The sequence below is a fragment of the Vicugna pacos genome, chromosome 19 (assembly GCF_048564905.1).
Source record: "Vicugna pacos chromosome 19, VicPac4, whole genome shotgun sequence".
In the NCBI taxonomy this organism is placed as follows: domain Eukaryota; kingdom Metazoa; phylum Chordata; class Mammalia; order Artiodactyla; family Camelidae; genus Vicugna; species Vicugna pacos.
The window spans coordinates 7500936-7525032 of NC_133005.1; the positions used below are offsets into that span (position 1 = coordinate 7500936).

The following is a 24097-nucleotide window of genomic DNA, read 5'->3' on the forward strand; positions in this document are numbered from 1 at the left end:
GCAAGGAACAGAACAATCATGTAGGTAATCTTAAACTGTCTTCTGACTTACCAAGGAATGCTTACCAACCTGCAGTTCTGAAACCACCCTCCAAGTCTCATTGCACCATGCCCACTCTGCATCCACCTGTTCTCAATACTTGTTGTGTAACACCAGGTTATTAAAAGCTCACTTCTTCAGCTTCAGAGTCTCTCTATGAAACTCAAATAAAAATAACACACAGTACATGGAACAAAATTCCTAAAACTTAAGTTCCATTTTGTGAAAAGAAAAACTTTCCTTTAAGAGGACTTTACGTGTGAATAGGGAAACGAGACGGAAGTTCTTTGTTGCCCTCCTGAAAATAAAAACTGTGATCCAGACTGGAGAGTCAGGTGACGATAAAGAGGTTATTCCATTTTTCACTCCTCCTTCTGCATCTTCTTCCATAAATGCAATTCTATTATGAGTTCTCCTGAGACAGGATAAAACTTGCTCCAAAGTCATTCCATCATTCCATCATTTCCATCCTAATCTTGTATGTGATCCAAATTATTCCCACTTAATGACATGAAAGTATTCAAAGAGAGGAGAATTAAAAACTGGCAACTTTTCCATCTCAAATCCCTTATGGAAAGAAGGTAAAACACAAAAAGAAGTAAGTGCTATCATTTTCAGTTTGGTGATTTGTGAGCTAAGCATCTAAATTTTCATGTGTTTCTCCCTTAATTAATCACAAAAATTTATATTTTTTATCAAAGAATTACACAATATATTCTGAACACCCAAAAGACATTTTTCTTTTCAATATGGTTTTCCAGTGACATTAAGCTTAGCACTAAACAGAAACTGCTTTTAATTCAGTCACATATCTTGATCAAATGCCATCCCTGAGCAACTTGAAAAGGCTACCATTAATCTAGAAAGCTTGATCACCACTGCTCAGATACTAGAAAGCATAAGGCTTTCTCAGGCAATCAATCTGTACCCTAAAATGATCTTCAGCAACTTTTAAGTTAGAAACAGATTTTTCTTCACATCTCTAAATAGCTCTTTTGCCAATAAAGAATTTCAGAAGGGAATTTAAATGCACCAGGTTGAAGCAAAACTAACAGTTTTAATGTCTAAAATATCTAAACATAATTATGTTACTTTACTTTTGTATTAGAGCATATGGATTAAAATATGTATAAATACACAATTTATAGAAGTTGAACAAGAGGTATCTGACTTATTGCAGAATCTTAAAAACAACATGTCAACATCAAATAGTGATAATAGCCATTATTTTTTAGTATTTATCACGTACCAGAGATTATTTTAAATATTTAACTTGTACAGACTCACTTAACCCTCAGATAAATCTAAGAGGTAGAAAGTACATTTAACCTCATTAGAAATGAGGAATTGAGGCAAAGAAAAATTAAATAAATTGCCCAATATCAGAAACAAGTAGTACGAAATGAAGCCTGGCAGTAAACATAGGCAGTCTGAGTTCAGAACCCAACCTTTTAAACACTCATAATACATGCTGCCTAATTATTCATCATCACACAGTGGTTCTTCTATGGACACCTAGTCTCTAACATACTGTAAGCTTCTAATGGACAGGAACCCCATTTTATTCACCTTCATATTACACAATTTACTTTTGCCCTGCTAAACAATTTTAAATATACATTACAGTTAGTGGCTGCATTGTTCTAATTTTAAATATGTAAATATATGTAATGAATAAACAATGCACTAACTTTAATAAAAAACAAAGGGAAGGACAAAACTAGTTATAAAAATTCCACTACCATAACAGACCAACTGTCTTTTATTTTTCCATATCCATTTACAGCCCTTTCTACTTGTATAATTTCTTTTATACATTGAAATTACAAGGCACAGTGAGTAGTTTCATATTCTGTTATTTTCTTGATCACTAGACACAGGATTTTCCATCTGAAAATTATAAATTTGAATGGTTGCATTTAATTCCATTGAGTGGAAGCACATGGATTTATTTAACTAATCCTCTACTATTGAACATTTAAGTTGTTTCTCTTTTCTTTTCTTAATTATAATGCTATAAGAAAAAATGGATTGATTCATAGATAGATGGCCACATGGAGAGAGACGGGATAGGAGAAGTGGAGTCACGCATCAGTGGTAGGTTGGGAGGCAGACACATATGAGTTCACTGTGCTGTCTCAGTTCTTTGTGTTTCAAAGTTATCATAATAAAATGTTGAAAAATAACATCTTAATGAATAAAAATATTTATTTAATATAATGTCAACTTCTGAGGACAGGGATTTGTGTCTGATTTATTCATCGATATACTGCTGGTGCCTAGGCCAGTACCTGGAGCATAGAGGTGCACACCTCATCATATTTTGTTGAAGGTGAACAATTTCAATATTATAATGATATAAGAAAGACATAAGACACACACAGGATTCTCTCCACCTCCCTGGCTTTGCTACTGTCATGACTTGTAGTTATTTGGTTGTTTAGCAACTTTCCTAAGTGATTTGTGTGAAGACTGTGTTTTCTGTCATGTATGGCCACTGCGGTCTCTGCTCTGTTGACTAGTGATTTGATAGAAATTTCCTTAAATATCTGGAGCCAAAAATTAAAGAAATGGAAAGGAAAGGAAAGGAAAGGAAAGGGAAGGGAAGGGAAGGGAAGGGAAGGGAAGGGAAGGGAAGGGAAGGGAAGGGAAGGGAAGGGAAGGGAAGGGAAGGGAAAAGTGCTCTCCTATCTTTGCAGATTGGCCCATTTGGGGACAATTCTTCAACACTTATTCAGGGTATTTACAAACTTTTTTTTTTTGAAGTATAGTCAGTTTACAATGTTGCCTTACCTTCACTTCCTCCCTCCACTGAGCCTAAAGTTGATCCACAGGTGAAAGCCAACAATCTTTTCAGGTCTTTCATGAGCATACATCCAGCCCTGGGCATCTGCATGGCCTTCTAGATTCTCTGGTATGTAAGCCTTTCAAAGCATTTGTTTCCCAGTGTATCTCCTTCCTCAGCTCCTTCCTTCCCAGATTTTTGGATCTGTCTGATACTTGTATGATCTCTAATCCCTTGTCTTCGGTGACTGCAGCTAGCATATTTGCCTTTAGATACTTTCAATAAATGCTGTCTAGGAGGCTGGGGAAGCTCTGAGGTGAAACAAAGACAAGGCATTCAGCTGACCCTGGGAGGCAACAAACCCATCAGTGCACACAACCATAACTCCCTGAGAACAAGGTCTATACCTCTGGCATCAGCAAGCTGCACCAGGAACATGGGCCACTGTCTTCATGGCCACTGCTGTCCTGAGAAGTGAGGGATGGTAGGGGGGCAAGTTAAAATCCAACAATGATTTCTTGCCAAATTTCAGATATTTTCTTTTCTTTAAATTGTTCCCCAGGTTGTTGTAAGTTTTTTGTTGTTGTTAGATTTTGAGAGAGCTGAAAAATTTGATTCTGACAATTTTTGCCAGCTTAGTCATTGCTTTACTAGAGAGAAGGAGATTTTGGAATTCTTTACTCTGCCATTTTTTTTTTTTTTGGTGATGTCCCTCATAGAAAGATCTTATTAGCAATTAAATTCCTTTACATGTCATAGGTCTTCAGGCTTTATAGTTCTTCTTGAGTCATGTTTGGTAATTTATATTTCTAGAAATTTGTCCAGTTTATCTAAGTTGACTAATATTTTGGCATAGATTATCCATAATATTCCCTTGTAATACTTTTAATTTCTTTAGAATTAGTAAGGATGGCCCTTCTTTCACTGGTAATTTGTGTCTCCTATTTTTCTTGATTCGTCGAGCATATGGTTTATGCTAGAAAATGTTCTTGAGAAAAATGTATATTCTGCAGTCATTGAGTGGAACACTGTATATACATTAGTTAGGGTGAACTGGTTGATAGTATTGTTTCAATTTTCTAATTTTATGTCTCCTTGTTCATTCAATTGTTTAGAATAGGGTATGAAAATCTCTAATTATTATTATTGAATATATCATTTCTCCTTTCAATTATGCCAGATTTTGCTTCATGCATTTTGAGGCTTTGTTATTAGATGTATATGGATTTATAATTATTATCTCTTCCTGATGTATTGACCCTTTCAACATGATAAATTATATCTCTTTGTCTTAGTAATATTTGTGTCCACTAAGACTACGTTGCCTGATAGCAACTACAACTTTCTCATGGTTACTGTCTCTCTTTCTCCATCCTTTGACTTTCAACATATTTATATCTTTGAATATATCATGTGTCTCCCATAGAAAACATAGTTGGTCTTGCTATTTTTATGCAATCTGATAATCTCTGCCTTTGACTAGGACATTCAAAATGTACACATTTAATGGAATTTTTGATATGATTAGATTTACATATGCCATTTGCTTATTTGTTTCCTATATGGTTCCTGTCTTTCCATTGTTCCTCCTTTTTTTGCATTTAATAGATATTTTTAGTTTACTGTTTTAACTCTGCTGTTGATTTTTTAACCTTCTTTTTAAAAATTATTTCCCTCCTGTTTACTTTAGGGATTACAATATGGGAATTAATTTATCATAATCTACTTCAGACCAATATTAACTTAATTTTGATAAAATGTATACATTTTGCTGTAATACATCTTCATTCCATACTTTTTTGTTTGTGCTACTGTTGTCAGATACAGCTAATTTATGTATGCTAGAAACCAAGTTATATCTTGAAACAAGTTAACAGAAGAAATTGGGGAAAATGTATAGACTCTTTTGTATCAACCTACATATTTATCATTTCTGGTGTTTTCGTTTTTTTGTGGCTTCATACTATCATCTGGTGTATTTTTCCTTCAATCTGAGGAACTTTAGTATTTCTTTTAAGAATTTCATATAAGAAAGGTCTGCAGTCTTTGTGTATCTGGAAATAACTTCATTTCACCTTTATTTTTTTAAGGAGTTTTGGTAGATATTGGGTCCTTGGTTGGCTGGATGAGTTTTCTTTTTCTTTTTCTTTTTTTTGATTTTGTTTTTTTCTTTCGGTACCTTGAATATGTTATTCCACTATTTCCACTTCCATCATATCACAAGATAAGTTAGCCACTGATCATATGGATGGTCTTTTTTGTTGTGTGGATCTTTTGGTATTGATTTTATTAGTGTTTCTTGGGGTTTCCTAGATGTCTGGATTATGTTTCTCATCAAATTTGAGGAGATTTGGGCCATTATTTCTTCAAATATCCATTTTTTCCTCTTCTCTATTCTCTTCCTAGGACTCCATCACACATATATCGGTATGCTTTGTCTTGTCCCACAGCTCTACAAGGCTTTGTTCATTTTCCTTCAATCATTTTTCTCTCTGTTCTTCAGATTGGATAACTTTAATTGATGCATCTTCAGATTCACCTGTTCTTTCTTCTTATATCTTTAATCTGCTAGTAGACCATTTTAGAGCTTTTTTTTATATCAGTTATTATACAATTTAAATCCAGAATTCTAAAATTTCTATCTTGTTATTTAGAATCTCTATTGTTGATACATTGTTCTCATACTTCCCTTTAATTATTTAAACATATTCCCTTTAGTTCCTTGAATATATGTATAACACTTTCTAATTCTTTGTGTGATAAATTGAACATCTGAGGACATTCAGTGACAGTTTCTATTAACTGCTTTTTTGTTGTGGTGGTAAAACATACTTAACATAATATTTATCATTTAATTGTCTATAAGTGCACAGTTCATATAATGCAACCATCACCATCATCAATCTCCAGAAGTTTTCATCTTCCCAAACTGAAACTCTGTACCCATTAAACAATAATTCCTCTTTTTTCTGGGCCCCTGGAAACCACCGTTCTACTTTTTGACTGTTTTTTTTTTTTTTTATTCTTGATAATCAGTCACAGGTTCCTCTTTATTTGCATGTTTCATATTTTTTTAAAAAAAAAACACTTCAGATGATACACTGTAGCAGATCTGGAATCTGAGTATTTTTTCCTCTGGAGGTTTTGGTTGTTGGGAGGATTTTTTGTTTTCTCATTTTGTTAGGAACATACCTGGGTTAAATCTGTGACACATGTCTTTCCCATGATGAGAAGTCTCTGATATATTTGCTTAGGTTTATAAATTCTTGTTTTTATTTTCAATACTATCTTGCTAAGGTTGCCCCTGTTTCATTGTAGCTGGGTTGTCAGCCAGTGATTGGACAGTCATTTTGCTCAAACACTTTTGAGCAAGTTAGGCTTCTGTTCTTTGCTGATAGGTCTTTGTGTGGGTAAGAGAGCATAATCAAAGCTCAGGCTATATTCAACTCTTCTCTGGCTTTTCTATTCTTCTGGGCCATGTGTGTCTCCTATGCACATAGATACAGCTTTAAGTTGGCCAGGAATATATGAAAATCTTGGAGTTCCCTTGGTCTCCACTGCACGTGTTCAGCCTTGGCCTCAGAAATATGTTTGTCCCAAATAAACCACAACCTCAGGCTTGGACCCTTCACCCTTCTTTACTTCCACTGACAGTTCTGCTTGGCATGATCATCATCCACACCCAAGTCAAGTAAGTCTCTTTTGACCACAGCAGCATAGCCTGCTCCTTCCTGGAGGAATCTCCACACCAACCAAACTGGGAAGGTGAGGATGAGAGCAAGAATGCTGAGATCTCCACTATTCTCACCTGAGGTTCAACAGTTTTGGCGGCATACATTCTTCTCAGGTGGTTGTATTCCACGGTCTGATTTTCAGAGTTCTGAGATGGCTGTGGGTTTCTTTTGGTCCAGCCTTAATGGTTTGGTTTGGTTTTGTTTGAGAAGGTTTATCAACCTCTTCATTCTATTATAGCTTGAAGTCTGCTCTTTAATCACTTTTTTTTACAGGAGAAATTCTCAAAGTCGGGTCCTCAGATTGGCATGTCAGCATCAACAGGGAACTTGTTAGAAATGGATATTCTTGGGCTCTACCTTAGACCTACTGAACCAGAAACTCCGCATAGAGGGCTCAATAATCTGTACTTTAACAAGCCCTTCAGGCAATTCTGATGCACACTAATAAGATTAGAATCACTGATTCAGAGCATTTTTATAATAATAATAATTGTTGGAATTGTCTATTGCAAGGGAAAACAGTCAAATATAAGAGTGTTTTAGATGTCTTAGCAAAATCATTTTGTATTTTTTGACAAAAGATTAATTAAGTGGTGACATATCCTTTGAAATTGCATCCAAAAACTAGCATGATTTTTTTTTTATTTTTAGGCCAAAAATTAGTGTTGCCTGATATGTACAAGAATTACTTAGACAGGATTTAAGAGTGCCTACCTGAAAGTTATCCAGATGTACCACCATGCTACATTCAAACTGTGGGAGCTGAGATTTAGTACTGTTGCCTTTCCAAAATTGTATACTTCCCACTATTACCACCTCTCTTTACTAAAAGACTTGATTGTACCAGAATAATAAAGATGCATTTTTGTGCAACCTGTATGTATGGTCCTAAAAGCTATATTACTTACGGACCTGCCTTTTAAAGGCATAATGCCATTAGTGTTTCAACCAAAAGTATCCTTATAGTAACCCACTTTGTAATTAATGATCTCTAATCAATGTTTAGTGAAAAAGCAAACTTTAGAATACTTGTAATATATAATATACTTATGTAAAGTTTTAGAACAAAGCAATATTACCTATTGTTTATAGATACATATGTATATAGAACTATAACAAATAAACAGAAAGTTGCACATCAAGTGCCTAATAATTGTTTCTGTGTGGAGGAGAAATAAAACTGGGAGGAGAAGTAAAATGAGTTTTCAACTTTATAATGTTTTATTTCTTTTACTTAAAAATATGACAAAATTCTCACAAATTCTGAATATTGGAAATATTATTTGCTCAGGATGAAATATAAGGAAGAGTCCTTGGTTTAAAGAATAGAAACTGTAGCTCACTTGAACTGAGGGGCAATTCTCAGACAGAAGGACAGATAAGCCCAGAAATTACTGATCCCTCTGTTTCCAGAAAATAACTCTGAGAGTTAATAGTCATTTAGAAAGAATGAGTGTTATATATAGGGATGAGACACGGGAATTTTATTCTCAAAGAATCAAATCTGTTATTCAGAGAAATCAGAAAAAGAGAGTTTGGAGACACAGAAATCTATGGCTACGTCCTTATTCCAATAATTAATTCCAGGTTAATTGAAATTAATGAATTCATGGTACAGTGGTTAAAAGATGTGGATGTGGAGTCAGAGACTTTCAGTTAAAATATTGAGTCTGCCAACGTTTTGTCATCATAACCTCTCTGAATTTTTTATCTTTTATCTTTAAAGTGAGAATAGTAGCAGTACCCGTCTCCTAGGACTACTGATAGGATTAAAAGAGATAATGCATGTACCAACCTTAAGACAGTGGCACAGAGCCAATAACTCATGAAGGTTGGTTATCATTATCATTCCTCTGTTCTTCTGTCTAACAGGCAGTTGGTAGGTACCTACTCAATTTTAGACCCTCCACTGGGTTCTAAGGATGCAGCAAATGAACAAGAGAGACATGCCATTATAGAACCAACAATTTTACAGAGAAGAGAGACAGTTCCCTAAGAAAATACACTAACTTTGATGGAGACACAGCAGGAAGACACACAGTCCCAATGAGTCAGGGGCATGCAGAGGGGTCTGCTGAAGGATTATTTATGTGGGGATCTAAAGGATGAGCAGGAGTTTATCTGATGAATAGATCAGGGGCTTAGGACAAACAGAGCTGTAATTATTCCTGGTTTTACAAAATCCAACTGGTGAATTATGTTTGTCCCCATCTTAGTAGAAATAAAACTTGGAGCTTTAGAGGTATCTTTGTGGCGTGTGTCCTACAGAGCTGACGCTGCAGGCATAGACATAGTATCTACCACATTTGTGAGTCTGAGGCCTTGAGTGTGCTCAGCGTCGAGGAAGTTGCAGATGATGGTGGGTATTTAGCTTAGCAGAAGGCTTTGTGCCCCTTGAACCTATTTCTGAAAACTGGGGAGGAGGGAGTGCTGATTTTTTGTTCTCATTTGTTTTGTCTTTGTGTTTTGGCCAGAAATAACCCTGCAGCAGAAGCAGAGGAAATGTTTTAGCTACAAACTCCTGACACATCACCTCTTGCTCATTTTTCCTAGAGAAAGCTCCAATATTGTGAATTTCCCAGTCCTCCTGCCTCCTCCCCTGAGCTGTTCACAGTTGAGTCCACTGATGTTACTCACACTTAAGTTCAGTTCATCTCTGTTCTCAAAGCTGGTTTTGGAGACCCAGGTACTTAAGCAGCTTCCACATTCTCTGAGCTGGAGCTTGACTTGGGTCACCTTTCAGACCTGCAGTCTGGATACTAACCAACCCCAGCACTGACCCCTGGGCTCCAGACTGTTGCCCAGGTCTCTGCTGCTGCCGTGCAGATCTAGGACCAGGGCCCCTGGAAGGATACAGGGTCTTCTCTGCCACCCTCCAAGTCACAGCAACCTCCCCATGCTCCATCTCTTGTGTGCCTGATAAGCTTCTGTTGGATTCCTCCTAGACTCCTTCCACTTCCAGACCTGGCTGCCTACTGGACATACACAGTATATGGGCCACCAGTTCTGTTCTGTGGGATTCCTTAGCTTCTTCCCAGTGCAGAAAAACTGCTGGAACAGGGAAATGTTGCTATGCTTTGTCCTTCCTCCTGTGCTTTGAGAGATAGCCTTAGCACATGTCCCTAAGGATGAGCTTACCTCACTTGCTCCTGGCCTACTAAAGTTGCATGATGCTAGACTGTATCATATTCCAGGATATAATAATTTCTGACTCTGAGAATTTAAATGCTTGAATGAAAGGTTCCTTCCAACCACCATTACATGGAATGAAATGAACTACTTTAGGATAATCTTCTATCTATATTTACATGTAAAAGTGCTTGGCTTATTTGGGGTTAACTAAAGCACAATTATTTACATTAGCTTCCCACAAAAGAAATTCTCCTCTACCACACACAGATACTTGGATTTCTGTTATCCAACGATTCAGGTTACTCTTCTTTATTTGGATATAACATCCCCATGTCTTTCAATTGTCCAGCACCTTTCATCTTTCAGTTTTAGACTGTAATGATAGTAATAATGACAACTATGGTAATAACCATTTATCTAGCACCTTGTATTTGAAAAGCACTTTACAATGAGCAATTAGTTCTCCCACCTCTGTCAAATAGTTACATACCATTATAACCGTCTTTTCAAAGGGGAAAACTAGAACACAAAATAATGAATTTGTGTTAGACTCATTACAAAAAATAATGACTTTTGGCCAAAGACAGAGCTGCAGCAATAAGTAATCATGTAAAGCAAAAGGATGGGCCTTTCTGAATGAACCAAGGGTCCACAATGTCTGTGACTGGATTTGTTGCCACTTAGAACTGGCCAGGTTTATTCCTCCCTATACCCCATTGCTTACCTCCAGTTTAAAGTTAAATGAAAGCAGCTCCAAACAGCCAAAGTTGAAAAGATTATAAAAGTGGCTTTCAAAGAAATTGCCCCACCTTTTATTACAGTGGAGCCACAACAGATATAGTAAAGAAAACCATTCTTCCCCATCAACTGAATGGGTACTATCTAGTGATCACGGAACACAAGAGACTTGACCTGCAGTAGTTTGCTTGGACTTGGATTTCCTGCTGTGCACTTACAGATCACATTCAGAGTCTCCTTGGGGACAAGGGATAGATATTTGAAACAGGAGCTCAGTAAACTTTTCTTTTGTATAGTTTTTAAAAGATTTTACCTTTAATACAAGTAGATAAGCTATACAAGAGTGATACTATATCTACTCTATAATTAGGTAGATATAGAGAAATGTCTTGGCAGCTGTGTAAAGTACTTCCTAATTCAAAATTATTTGGTTTTAGATATGGATCTATGCTTCTAAGCATTTAGGTCCCATTTACTTAGCCAAACACAGTGGGAGAGCTTACAGAAGTCCAGAATTTTTTAAAGGAAATTTCCAATTCTGAAAAGAGGGCTCACATCTTTTTTAAATTTTTAAAATTATTTTGTAATTACTTTTTCCTATCTTGAGCATGATTTCCCATCCACATATTTCTTGACAGAATTACCTAAACTTTACATTTTTTCTGAAAGTTAATTATGAAACAAAAATACAAAAGTAGTGTGAAATAATATTTACCAATTATAAAACTACATTTTATAATGCAATTCCCTCAAATCAAAAACAAAATGGAAAAAAATGAACTTAAATGAGTTTCCAGTTGAAAGCATAAACACATAGAAATACTGTATTTTGAAATATAGTGAGATCAGATATAGAGGAGGAATTCATACATTAAAAGAGTAAAATCCATGTCAACCAGCCAGTATATAAATCTTATTTGTATCCCAACTCAAGCAAACATATTGCAAAAATTAAACCATAAATTGACAGGAATACTATGAACATTAATTCGACATGTGATATTACTAAGGACTTTTTATATTTAAAAGTGATATTTTTATGATGTTAAAATAAAAATAGAGAAAAATATACTCTCTACCTTTGAAAGGTATATATCAAAATATTTACAGATAGAATGAAATGATTCTTGGATTTGCTTCAAAATAATCTAGGGGTGTGAGTGGATGGAGGTATAGATGAAACAAAATTGGCTATGAATTTAAAATTGATGAAGCTGCATGATGAGAAAATTGGATTCATTATACTATTTTACCTACATTTGTACATGTTTAAAATTTTCTATCTGAAAACTTTAAATTGTAACAGAACAGAATTGATACACCAATTTTTTGGGGGAGGTGGGAGGTTGAGTTCAAATTCTTTTTACTCAAGTTTACATTTTGGCAGCTCTTTCAGTAAGGGTCTATAATTAATTTTCTCAATGTTTATTTGAAAATGTCTTTATTTTTTCATCACTATTGAACAATAGTTTTTGTGGGTAAAAAATTTCATGTTGACATTAATTTTCCTCAAATATCACTTCACTGCCTTTTAGTATCTATCATTGCTTATAATTTAGCTGTTGGCCTAATGGTGGTTTCTTTGCAGAAACAAATTTCTCTCTGATGTCTTTTAAATCTTTATTTTTCTATTTTATGTTCTATAACTTCACTATAATGTTTCCATTTCCTCACTAGAAATCAATAATGTACCCTTAATGGGATAGTTTGTTTCTTTGACAATTGTGAAAAATTATCAACTATCTTCTCTTCAAATATTCCCTTTTTAAAATACTTTACTTTCTGGAACTCCCATAGCATGTATGTTGAATGTTCTCCCTCTATCTGTGTTGTCTCTATCCTTTCCTTTCATATTTACCATCTATTTATAGCTCTGTGATGCATTCTGGGTAATTCCTATAGTGCTGTCCTCCAACTCACTAGTTCTCTCTTCAGTTATATCTAATATGACGTTATAAAATCTATTATTAGAGTTTTTAATTTCCAAGTCCACATTTTTCACTTCTAGCATACTGTTTGTTTCTTTTTGATATCTACACTTTGTTGACCATGGTACTGAATCACTTTTTGAGTTTGGATTCTCATTTTTATACTTTTAATTGTGTTAAGCACATTTATTGGTATTTTTCTATTCTCTTTTAGGATGCAGTCTAGCTACCTTACATTCCTAGGAGTCTAACCCTGACTTCCACTGTGACTCTTGCATATTTAGTGTGCATTCTGGCATGATTCATTTAAAAAAATAATAGATTATCTTTTAGAAGAGTTTTAGACTTACTTATGGAGAAACTGAGAAGATAGGACAGAGAATTCCCATGTACTTCACACCCAGCTTTGCCTATTATTGGCATCTTAAATGAGTGTGATACATTTGTTACAATTCATGAACCAATATTGATATATTATGATTAACTAAGGTTTACATTTTATTCATATTTCCTTAGTTTTACCTAATGTCTTCTTCTGTTCCAGGAAATCATCCAGGATACTACATTATGATTAACTGACATGTCTCCTTAGGCTCCTCTTAGTTGTGAGAGTTTCTCAGATTTTCCTATTTTTGTTGATATCAAAATATCAGTATACCTTGATAGCTTCGTATACTGATCAAGTATTTTGTTGAATGCTCCTCTATTGGAATTTGTCAATATTTTACTCATGATTAGATTGGAGTTATAGATTTTGAGAGGAAAACAACAGAAGGAAGGTGGCATTTTCAATATGTCATATCAAAAGTACATCCGTCAACATGATTCATCATATTGGTTGTGACTTTCATTACCTGGCTAAAGTAGTGCTTGTTGTGCTTCTCCACTGTAAAGTTCCTCATATGTTTTGTAATTTTTGAAAATGAGATCATTTTGACAGGGCTTTTGCTTTTGTGAAAGTATCACATGGCCTGTGTGTTGGGCACTTACCTTCAGAGTGATTGTGAATTTGCCTCTAATAGTAACCCCTAGGCCAATTTTATGTTAATTTATTGTCTTTGGCATTCTCAGACACAATGGTAGTATAGATTAAAGTACTAAACACAATAAAGTTTTAGGCTCAAGATGCTGAATTTTCAGGGGAGTCTTCCCTGTAGTTTCTTTTAAGCCAGCAGGGAATTTTTTTTCAAGTCCACCCTTCGATTGGGAGTATAACAATTTGAGGATCTTGGCTTTAGGTAAGGATCTAAGCTTTAACCTCTGACTTTATGCAGTCCTACTTCTAATCCCCAAATGGAAACTAGCCCCATAGTCCCTGGTGCCCCAATGCCCCATCACCATCTACATGACCATAAGGCACCTATAGTGTGGATTTTATATTATAGTTTTGGTTCATTTTGCTTTTTCAGTAGTCTCTTATTTATGGCACCCAAAGATATCATTTCTTTCTTGCAAGCTGACTTATATACTTTAACTAATTTTTACTATATTTTATCCACAACTTATGTGAGTTTGTTGCACAGAAGTTTTCTGATTTCCTAGGTCTACCATATTTTTAAAATCTAAAGTCCTTCCCTCAATCTGGTTGGGTTTCTCTCCCCTGATAATACATGTGTGAAAAACTACTTTCCATGGTATCTGTTCTACAAGGATATCACAATTTTTTTCAAAATGTTCTAAGTCTCAATGATTTATATTAATAACAGGCAAAAGAGCCATCACAATGAACATACCAAGTTTTTATTCAGTTGTATGAAGAAATATTCAACAAAGATTAATTAAATCAACAAAGTATAATGAATATTTTAATTTTTAAGTGCAATTAATATTTTAAAATAATTTGAACTTCAGTCATGAAAACTTAGGAGTAAAATGGTTTTACTCTATTTTTCTTTTAAAGGTTGAACACACTGATCACAAAAAGGCTTTATGGAACACCCACAAGCTAATGAAATGAAGCATATATCAGAGAGAAAAAAACAATTATCTTTAATAGTGCACAAAATTAGGCATCTAAAAAGTGATTATTTATTGTAATAAAACATAAAATAGAGGCTATAGCATCAATGCCTATACTTTTAATCTTAAGTAACCTACCATTTTATGTCTTAATATTTTAAATTACAAGTGGTATTACAAAATCAATTCATAGTTCTCAATGAAAAACCTAAATCAAGTAACATATTAAGAGAGTACCGCCCATAATTCTCATCGCCTATCACTTTTCAAGCATGACGTAGAGAGTTCAATAGCTAAGCCAATCTAGGTAAAAACTTCTCCTAAGTCACATCCTTGATTCTATTTTTCAATGAGTATTAAATCTTATTAACTGGCACATTAGCACTTTAAAGTTTTGCCAATAGGTTTGAACAAGAAAAATCAATAATGACAATAATATTTCTGATTGAAAGATATAAACTGGTTAAATGCCTGCAATATAACAAAACATGAATGAGACAATGGCCTTTCCCTTTTTCCATATAACACTAATTTTCTACATTTCATTTCCACATCTATAAAATTATATTGTTCTCTTTATCCTCCAGAATTAGAAAAAATATAATCTTGGTATTTAAAGAAAATTATGCTATCCTAGCTATGTAAACTGTTTTAAAAATAAAAGGCAATAAATTTACTGCAGAAATATGCATATGAGCCTCAGGGTGCCGGCTATAAGTATTTTTTAAAGTTCTGTCTTTTCATTCAGAGATCATCTAAAGATAAAGATATGTTTCTAGAGCAAACTGGTCAAAACTGAAACGTCTAAACATGTTAAGAATCCAAGATGAAAGATAGTACTATCACAAAATTAAAATGGAATACATGCTACATTTGGGAGAAGCTACCAAGGCCATAAAAATGAGTAAGAAAGCCTCTTTTTTTCAAGAAGTTTATGCTCTAACTGGGGAATGTATCTTTCTAGTTTTAATCAGCTTGGCCAGAATGAAAAGAGGCATTTAATCTGCACAAGACTGCCCCTTGGACAGGGTTTTTAGATAGGACAGTTTCACTCAGAAGGGGAAGTAGGTGTGCACTTAATATGATGAATACTTTTTAAATTAGCTTTAAAATTGAGAGGTTACAAACATTACAGGTGGAATAAATAAGGCATGTCCTTGGAACGGCCAATACAAAGGAAGAGTTCAAGCAGAGGCATGCCCTGGGTTTTACACACTTTCCTTCCTCCCCCACGAAGAATCTAAAAGGCTTACTGACAAATGGCAGACAAGATGAGGGCAATCAGGACTAGGTCAAACGTCTAAGAGCAGAACTAGACAAGTTCATGTGGAATGAGGAAAACATATCCTAGAAATCCAACTAGTGTGGGCAGCTGCAGAGTCTGTCCCTAAACTGAGATGCAGGTGAGGTAGTCAGAGAAGGCAAGGCAGGGAGGGTTGCTGGGATGGAGTTTTGCTGCCAACGTCCCCAGAACCCCCAGTACCAGAGTTCCTCTCTTCAGTTCTAACACTGTCCACTCCATTTTAAGTGGCATGCCTGAATGGTCAGAGGAAACTGTTTAACCAAGGTCTTCATACCATGACTGTAGAACAGGACAACTGAAATAGAGTGAGATACATCTATAAAATACATCAACATCCAACAGTGAAAAATACAACCAAGTGAGTCATTTCCTTCCTCTCCTGGAAAATGATATTCATCCTTCAAGATTGTTTCAGTGTCACCTCTTGCAGGAAGCCTTCCCCGACTGCTCCAAAAGTTGATGTCATCATTTCTGCTCCATTTTTCCTGGATTAATAGCATTTCTAGTTCTTAAGATACTGATGCATAAATAAATACTTGTACCTCTGACTGTACTTTGTTGTAAGACTCTTTGTTACCTCAGTGTCAAGACTAGTTAGTATACAATAGGTAATCACTACATGCTGTTGACTGAGAAAGAGAAAAAGGAAAGAAGGGAAAAAGGAAGAGGGAAGGAGGGGAGGAGGAAGGGAGGGATGAAGGGAGGGATGAAGGGAGGGAGGACAAAGGCAGGTTGGTCCAGTATGTAACTGGATGTGGTCAGATCTGTCCTGGCTCCTGGTCCCTGCATCCCCATCCCCCATCCTTCCTCATACCTGGGTCTCTTGCTCTCTCCCAGCAGGTTTAACCACCTGTTGTATCCAGGCTCAATCCTACCAGAGGCAGTCAGAATTCAAGTCTTATTTTCCATGGTATAGCATCACATCTCTTCCTGAAACTGTACTCAGACTGGGTCCCCACCTGACCAAGAATGCCAGGGCTCCTAAATTTGTTGGCCAAGCTGCTCTCTCCCAGGACTCAGAGACTTCAGCTACTCCCTGGGCCCATGGCTGGGACCCCCTCACCTACTGAGCACAGAGCAGCTGGCTAACTCACTGCCGGACACACTTGACTAACTCTCGTGAGGGGCAACCCCCAGCACCCTGCTTGCTTTAACTGGACTTGACTCCTCACTGTGGACCACTATCCCCGATCCCTCTAATGCCTCAGGCCCAGCTAAATCTCAAGGTTTAACAAGAGTGAAACATGGAATCATGGAGGGGATTCTGTTCTGTATGTGGAGGGAGGGTGAGAGGGTGCTCCACAATGCTTGTGGATTTTTAAGAAACACACTGAAAAAGACTTTTAAACCTATTGTTAGAAACTCAGATTTTTTTGCAAAAAAACTGCTTTTCAGGATATCTGTTCTGCTTTTTAAAGAAGGAATCTGACACTGGACGCCCACTCTATTGATATTAAAGTCATATCATTTTAATTCAAAAGATCCATTAAAGGAAAATCCTTGGAACACCTGAGAGAACACAGGGAATTATAATTGCTCAGAAAATTCAGCCAAACACGGACCATGACTGGTCAAAGGGAAAGAGCAGTGTTTATTGCCAAATCAGTAATCAGTACTGACACACAGTGGTTTCTAAATTAGTACTTGTTGAATGAATGAATGAATGAATGAATGGACATGTGCTCACATGTGTGCATGTATGTAGAAGCAGGTGATGGGTGAGTGGAGATACACGGAGGGCATCTATTGTGTGAAGCCAAGTGCTTTCACGATGTCACTGCTTTTGAAGTACCTCTGGTACTTCACCTGGTTCAAGTCTAAGCCCTGTTTAAGGGCACAAGGAGAGCAAGAAGCCTTTGGAAGTGGAGAAGGGTGTATTACATGCTGTGTTCTCACTCTGGAAAAGTGGTTTTCCGTTCATTCCATCTCAGGCTGAGTGTTTACTCAGTGGCAGTTGCTTATACTTAGAGATTTTATATTTTTTTAACTTTTTTTTATTGAGTTATAATCATTTTACAACATTGTGTCAAATTCCAGTGTAGAGCACAATTTTTCAGTTATACATGAACATATATATATCCATCGTCACATTGTTTTCTCTGTGAGCTACCATAAGATCACGTATATATTTCCCTGTGCTATTAAAATTAACTTGCTACAGAATCACCTCAAGGATAAGGTTTAGAATTACAGTATTAAAACAAATACACACACACACACACACACACACACTTATACATTTTATATATATATACAATTTTAAAAGAAGTCCTACAAATTTATGTGTATAAAAAGCCAACCTTAAATTGCCACTCCATCAAGAAATGTCATTTTAAATGTCTAACATTCTGCCTCAGGCTTTAGCATCAGGAGTTTTGACAGACTAAATGGGGGAGCAAATTCCATAAACTATGTCCTGGTTGGGTTCTATCCGCAGATTCCAGTCTTATGTTAATTATTGTGACAATGAAAAGGAAAGACAGTATACAAAGTAAGAGACTGTAAATTATGTTTCAGTCCAGTACATGATGATCTGAAAGGAATCGAGGAAGTAGCTCTTTAATTCTGATTTTCCTTTCTAATTCCGCATCTTGGCATAATTTTAGACTGGCTGTAAAGGTGTTTTTTTTTTAAATTATATATTCCAAAAGTACAATATCACATGACTTTCTGCATGTAAAATATGCTTATTACAGATAAGTAAACATGTATTTAAAATGCAGTATGTTCTAAGACTAAACCTCAAATACACAAAGTATATGCATCTGGATAGCAATCCAAAGGTGCCATAAGACAGTGATATTGTATATATTTTCAGATTATCAACTGAGCTTAAGAAGTGAAAATAAGCCCAAGGGAAGTATCATCCATGTCTCAGCTGCATGTTTTCTTATCCTCTCATTCATTTTTCCAAGTTACCTACTTGTGTAGGGAAAAGGCAAATGTAAAGAGCAAAGATAGATTAAAAATCACAGAACAAAGGCACAAGCTCTGAGTGCAGGTCAAAAACCCTGTCTTCACTGAACCTTTGCCTTTAAAAGGTGTGAAACCTTGTAGAAGTCACCAAATCGCCCTAAGTCACATTTCCCTCAACCCTAAAATAATGTTGTTGTTGTTGTTGTTATTATTATTATTATTAAATAACACTGGTCTCATTTGAGCATGGTGGCAGAGACAGTGCTATATATTCACCGCCCCGTTTCCTCCTCCTGGGAGTGCTGGAAGACTCCATTCTTCTCAGACTTCCTTGTAGTCAGGTTGGGGGTCACTTGCCTGATTTCTGACCAATGAACATGAGCGGAAGTGATGTGAGCCATTCACAAACTGGTCTATAAATATATCCTGCAGGATCCACTATCTCTCTCTTCCTGTTCTGTGACTGTGGCCACATGTCACATAGTGTAGCCACAAAAGAGGGAAGTAACTTGAGACTCTGTGTCATAACCTGTTGGAGACCCTGAGTAGGAGACCACCAATTCTACTCAAACTATGATGTGAGCAAGAAATTAACCTTATTGTTGAAGCCACTAAGATTTTTAAGTTTGTTACCACAGCCTGATATAGCCTGCTCTGACTAATAAAAGTTCTAAATGAGAAAATAAAATTTACTTGTTTTATGTATCAAGGTGCTATACAGCTATGCAGGGTACTACTGGGAGCAATGACTAGAAAACTTGCAAAAAATTAATAGAATTTCTAAGGGTTTTTGACATTATACCATATAAAGGTAATGTAAAGGCTTCCTGGAAGGTAGAATCCAGTTACATTCTTACCTAAATAATTAGCATATTATTGTGCCTTTAACATATCTAGGAAATATGCACAGAGATGATCCATTCAATGAACTGTAGTCAGTGACACTAAGTCCCTAAAAAGAGTGACCTCTGGCCCAAAGATGAAAATTCACACCTATGTGAAATGATTCTCTCACTTTAAAATCAGAACTGAGAGGATGACTGTGATCATTTTTAAAATCTCCTTTTAGGAGACCTCTTGTCTTGGTTATAAGCACTCAAAATAGAACAGTAAAATACTAAGATTATGGATAACACAATTTTGTACAGACTGATTTTGTCTAAATTTCAAGTGCAACATACAGAATTGGGGGGAAGTCCCCCTGAGGACCTGAAAACAGTGGTTCTTAAGGTACCATCATTATTTTCCACGTGATGTCAAACTTTCTTGATCAAATTGTTTAGTCAATTAAAGAATTATTCCCTTTAGAGGCTTTTGAGGGGCTATTAATTCAAGTCAATAAAAGGAATCACTGATCAAATTCAAGAGGATTATATCCATTCAAGTGCTCCTTCTTGGATGGTTATTAGTTGTTACTTGACAAATACCACTGACAGGATTAAAAAGATTTGTCGTAGAATCAAAAGGCCAACACCAGTTGACAGAAGGGTAAAAATATTCCTTAAATTTAATTGTTAGATGTACCTTTCCAAAAATCAGACATGTATTTGAGAGCAATCTTGACATCTCCAGAAGTGCATAAATGAATTTCAACCTGTCAATGACCTACTTTAATGAAGGAGATTACAGCCACCTTAAATGCTTGTAATTTACCTTTATGATGATGCTGAACTGCTAATTTTACAATTCAAAAATTAGAAATTATGGCAAATACCTGCATTTAGCAAAATCAATCATCTAGAGGACAGTCAAGTATATACTTCAGGCAAACAGAAAGCTGAGTTTTCCTATTCCTCAGCATCCTACCATTGCTAAAAATGCTCAATGTATCTTCCCACATAGGTTGGAGGAACCACAAGGGAATATGGGCCAGCTGACTACAGTCGATTTATACACGCCAACCATGTACACATACAGTGAAACAAAGCAGCTTGACAAGGCTGCCTGAACAGTAGCCTGCCTTCCCACAGTGGCAGGGACTACTCATGGCAGGCCAAAACCTCTGCTCTCCCCTTCCTCCTTGGAAAACAGAACACAACTTTTTGTGATGAGCACATTGCTTACTGGAATAAAACTGTATTTTCCATGAATGAACATTTGATCAAGTTCAAGGATAATGTGGGATTTCAGGTAAGGCTGCTGTAAGAAAACCGGCTCATCTTCCAGGGGCCAGCTTTTTGATTTTTTGCTTACTCCTCCCAACCCCCGTATTTACAATGGCTGGAGTCTGGCAGCCATCGTGGACCCTGAGTTCCATGCATCAGGAAGGAAAAGCAGAAAAGCTAGAGCTTGAGGGCTTGATGACTGCAGAGTGTCAGTATTAATTTCCTTTTTAAGTCACTGATATATTAAGGTCTCAGGCTACAAAGTCACAAAATTTTTAAGTCACTGTGATGAAAAAAAAAAAAAAGACGAAAACCACGATTCTCCAGATGTACTGTTTTAGAATTCATATTAAAAACCACTCCATCCCCTACTGTGTGTGTGTTCAACTGAGTAGCTTGTAGCTGCTACAGCTTATGCCAGAGGCAGAAATTCAGAGCCCAATAAGAAGAACAACAGCATTCCACGTATTTTGAAATCAGTTAAAACAAACGTCTGAACAAACCCAAGGTATTTCTATTACAAATTACCTTCTGGAAGATTATAATTTTCATGGTTGATGACTACAGCAAAATTAATTTTCTTTAAAAGTATCACAGAACTTGCTAAACATCTTATGGTTGGTGTAGTAATAAAATATATTTTAAGTTAAGTGATGTTCAGGACTTACCACCTCCTCCTCCAAGAAGACTGGTATTTGCTGTTTAAAAGAAAAGAAAACAAAAGACATTAGATAATTATAAAATATATACAAATAATATATAAAAATAAAGAGTAATTCAAGAAAAATCTGATAATGATCATGTCATATTCATAGTGAGATATGTATTTTCATATAAAGACAGAATTTACTACTGTTTTATGATGGTATGAAAATTAAAATACTTCACTACTTTTATCTCTTTTTTCTCTTCAAATAACCATTTTTATAATGTGCTTCCGTCTAATAAAATGAAGTACATATTGTGACCCTTTTATTTCTATTCTGTATCTAAATTAATCTTCTGGTTTCTCCGTTTTATCAAGTACAGATAGAACAATGTTATTTAGACAATTTCAACAATTTCAAAGGACAATGTAACAAGACAGTATAATGACAATTTTAATTAAATTAAACACCATCAAATAGAGCTATCTCAAGACACTTTGCAATAAGAACTAACTCTCAAATAGTAACAAATTTATTCTTCTTGCATTAAGATTTTTACTCAAAGGAAAGAAACAAACTTTAAACATTTTTGTAAAACAGTATTTCATTTCTTACCTATTTATCCATTAATCTAGGACACACAATTATAGAAGCCAAATAATAAGCAAAATATCAAGCAATTCCATTTAGATTTTTTTTAGAGGTCAAATTTTCAGAAAGTTCCATTGCAGACTCCTGCTGAAGGATTAAGCAATCTTATGCCTACATTTATATAGTAACTAAAGCCAGAAAACATAAATCCTGCAGCCAAATAAAGTATGTGGCGACCAAGGTCCCTTTCCTTGTAGAGAAACCTGAGCTACCAAAAGATTAAAGAAATCGTTTAAGAAAGAGGAGTAGGAATCTAACTTGAATTTTAGTGTGATGTCCACATATTGTGTACCACCATAATTAAGAGAAGCAAGTATCAGTGTTACTGAATCTATCAATAAATAATGGAGCATTTCAAGAATAAATGCCTATATTCATATGTGATGGCTTGCTAATTATTGCAACTCTAAAGAGAACATCATGAAAATCTGTGGAGAACAAATGTCTTTGAAGGTTTTCTCAATATGTCAATATTAAAGCATCAAAGCTTGTCTCTTGTGATCTTCCAAGTACCAGGCCATCTAACTGCTGCCTTTGCCTTCCCCTCAGTGCTTTTTGAGTAGCAATGCCATTGGTCAACCATAAACAAACTCACTTCTGATATTATAAAGTCATCTGCCAAACTGCCACCTCAAGTCCCCCAAATCCTTCTGACTTCACAGTGAAAATGCATAGCATTTACATAGATGGTAACCAGGACTTAATATCCTGCCCCAAATCAAAGTGGTAACTGCTGAGGTGGTAACTTGTTGAAGGGACATGAGGGAAAGATGCTGTGAATCCTATTTTGGTTCCATACCCCTTAGTGGATGGGGGAAATCTCAGGATGTCTCCTGGCTAATTCACACATTTTCTTAAAAATCTTTGCTACACACATTTATAAAACTGGCATTTCACACTCCTGCTGATTTTTTACTTTTATATTTGACTGAGAACTTTTTCCCTATCTATTGGTTTTCCAGATCCTTGAAATTCCATCTGTTGTCCTCCAATTATACATAGTCATTCATAAAGAAAAAGTTATTTCCAACAACAAACAACAACAATAATGAACAGTAGTTCTACACTCAAATTATTGTGCCCAGCATCACAATAACACAATATAACCTATTTTATTTTAGACCAATGTTTTGCTCAATGAAGGTGGAGGTTGCCTGCTTTGAGAGCACAGCCCAAGACCCATCTGTTTAACTAGGCACTTGTTCAAGACATGTGGGTGGATAACTGTAAGAACTGGAATTCCAGTTCTGGAGAACCATCAAGTCAATTTATGTCAGATGTGTGCTCATGTCTAGATAAGCGTATCTGGTCACATTTTAACATCAACATAGAACTACTTTATAAAACTGTGCCATCTACACAGTGCACAATCACTTTTAAGATAATTTCATGTGCATTATCACTCATGTAACAGAATCAATTTAAGCTGCTTAAATATATTCAAAGCATAACTATAATCCTGATAATGATTTTTCTAAGGAGTCCATCAAATTTAAGTCTATTTTATCAATTTCTGTTCTCTAAAAATTTTTAAAAAATGTTTATTTTATTAGGAAAAATATGAAGGCAATTTTCTTCAGCAAAAGTGACATAAATATAGGCAAATAAAAGTGAAGCTTTATTATGATTTTAATATCATTTTACCTTCACAAAGCACCCTATACATAATATAACACTTATTGGCCAGGTGGATTAATGTTATTTCTTCCATTTTACAAAAGTGAAAATGACTTTTGTGTATCTAAAATTAATAGTCATTTAATTTTTACTTGATTATTTCCAATAAATTGAGGTGTATCCCAGCTGAGAAAGTCTGAGTTTAATAGTTTGGCCTGCCTTTAATAAGCTCTCAACACATGTTTTCTAGTAGTGAGATAATTGGCAGGTTTAATCCAATTTCTTAATTGACATATGAGAGTATTTTTGTTTACTGAAGTGTGCAGAAAGAGCAAACTTTGGTCCTTTTTCTTCCTGTAAGGTCGAGGACTGTTAAAGAAACTGCTAAGAGTTTACTTGGAAATAGGGATTGAGACTGTATGAAATGTGCTTATATATTCACATCCCTGTCTACATCCCTTGCTAGAGGGAATTCTGACTATGCCTCTTGTCATTCCTAGAGTTCCAGAGAAGGAAAAGGAGAAAGGAGTAAAACTTGAAGTT

General features: G+C 35.6%; 1 protein-coding gene across 3 annotated transcripts in view; it reads right to left on the reverse strand.

Moving 5' to 3' along the window:
• Positions 1 to 24097, reverse strand: part of MACROD2 (mono-ADP ribosylhydrolase 2) — a 1889921-nt gene that overhangs the window by 1425507 nt on the left and 440317 nt on the right. For all 3 annotated transcript variants that reach the window (XM_072943799.1, XM_072943800.1, XM_072943798.1), the window contains exon 4: positions 21308 to 21337. In XM_072943799.1, coding sequence (XP_072799900.1) covers positions 21308 to 21337 — 30 coding nt within the window. The remainder of the gene's footprint in view (positions 1 to 21307; positions 21338 to 24097) is intronic.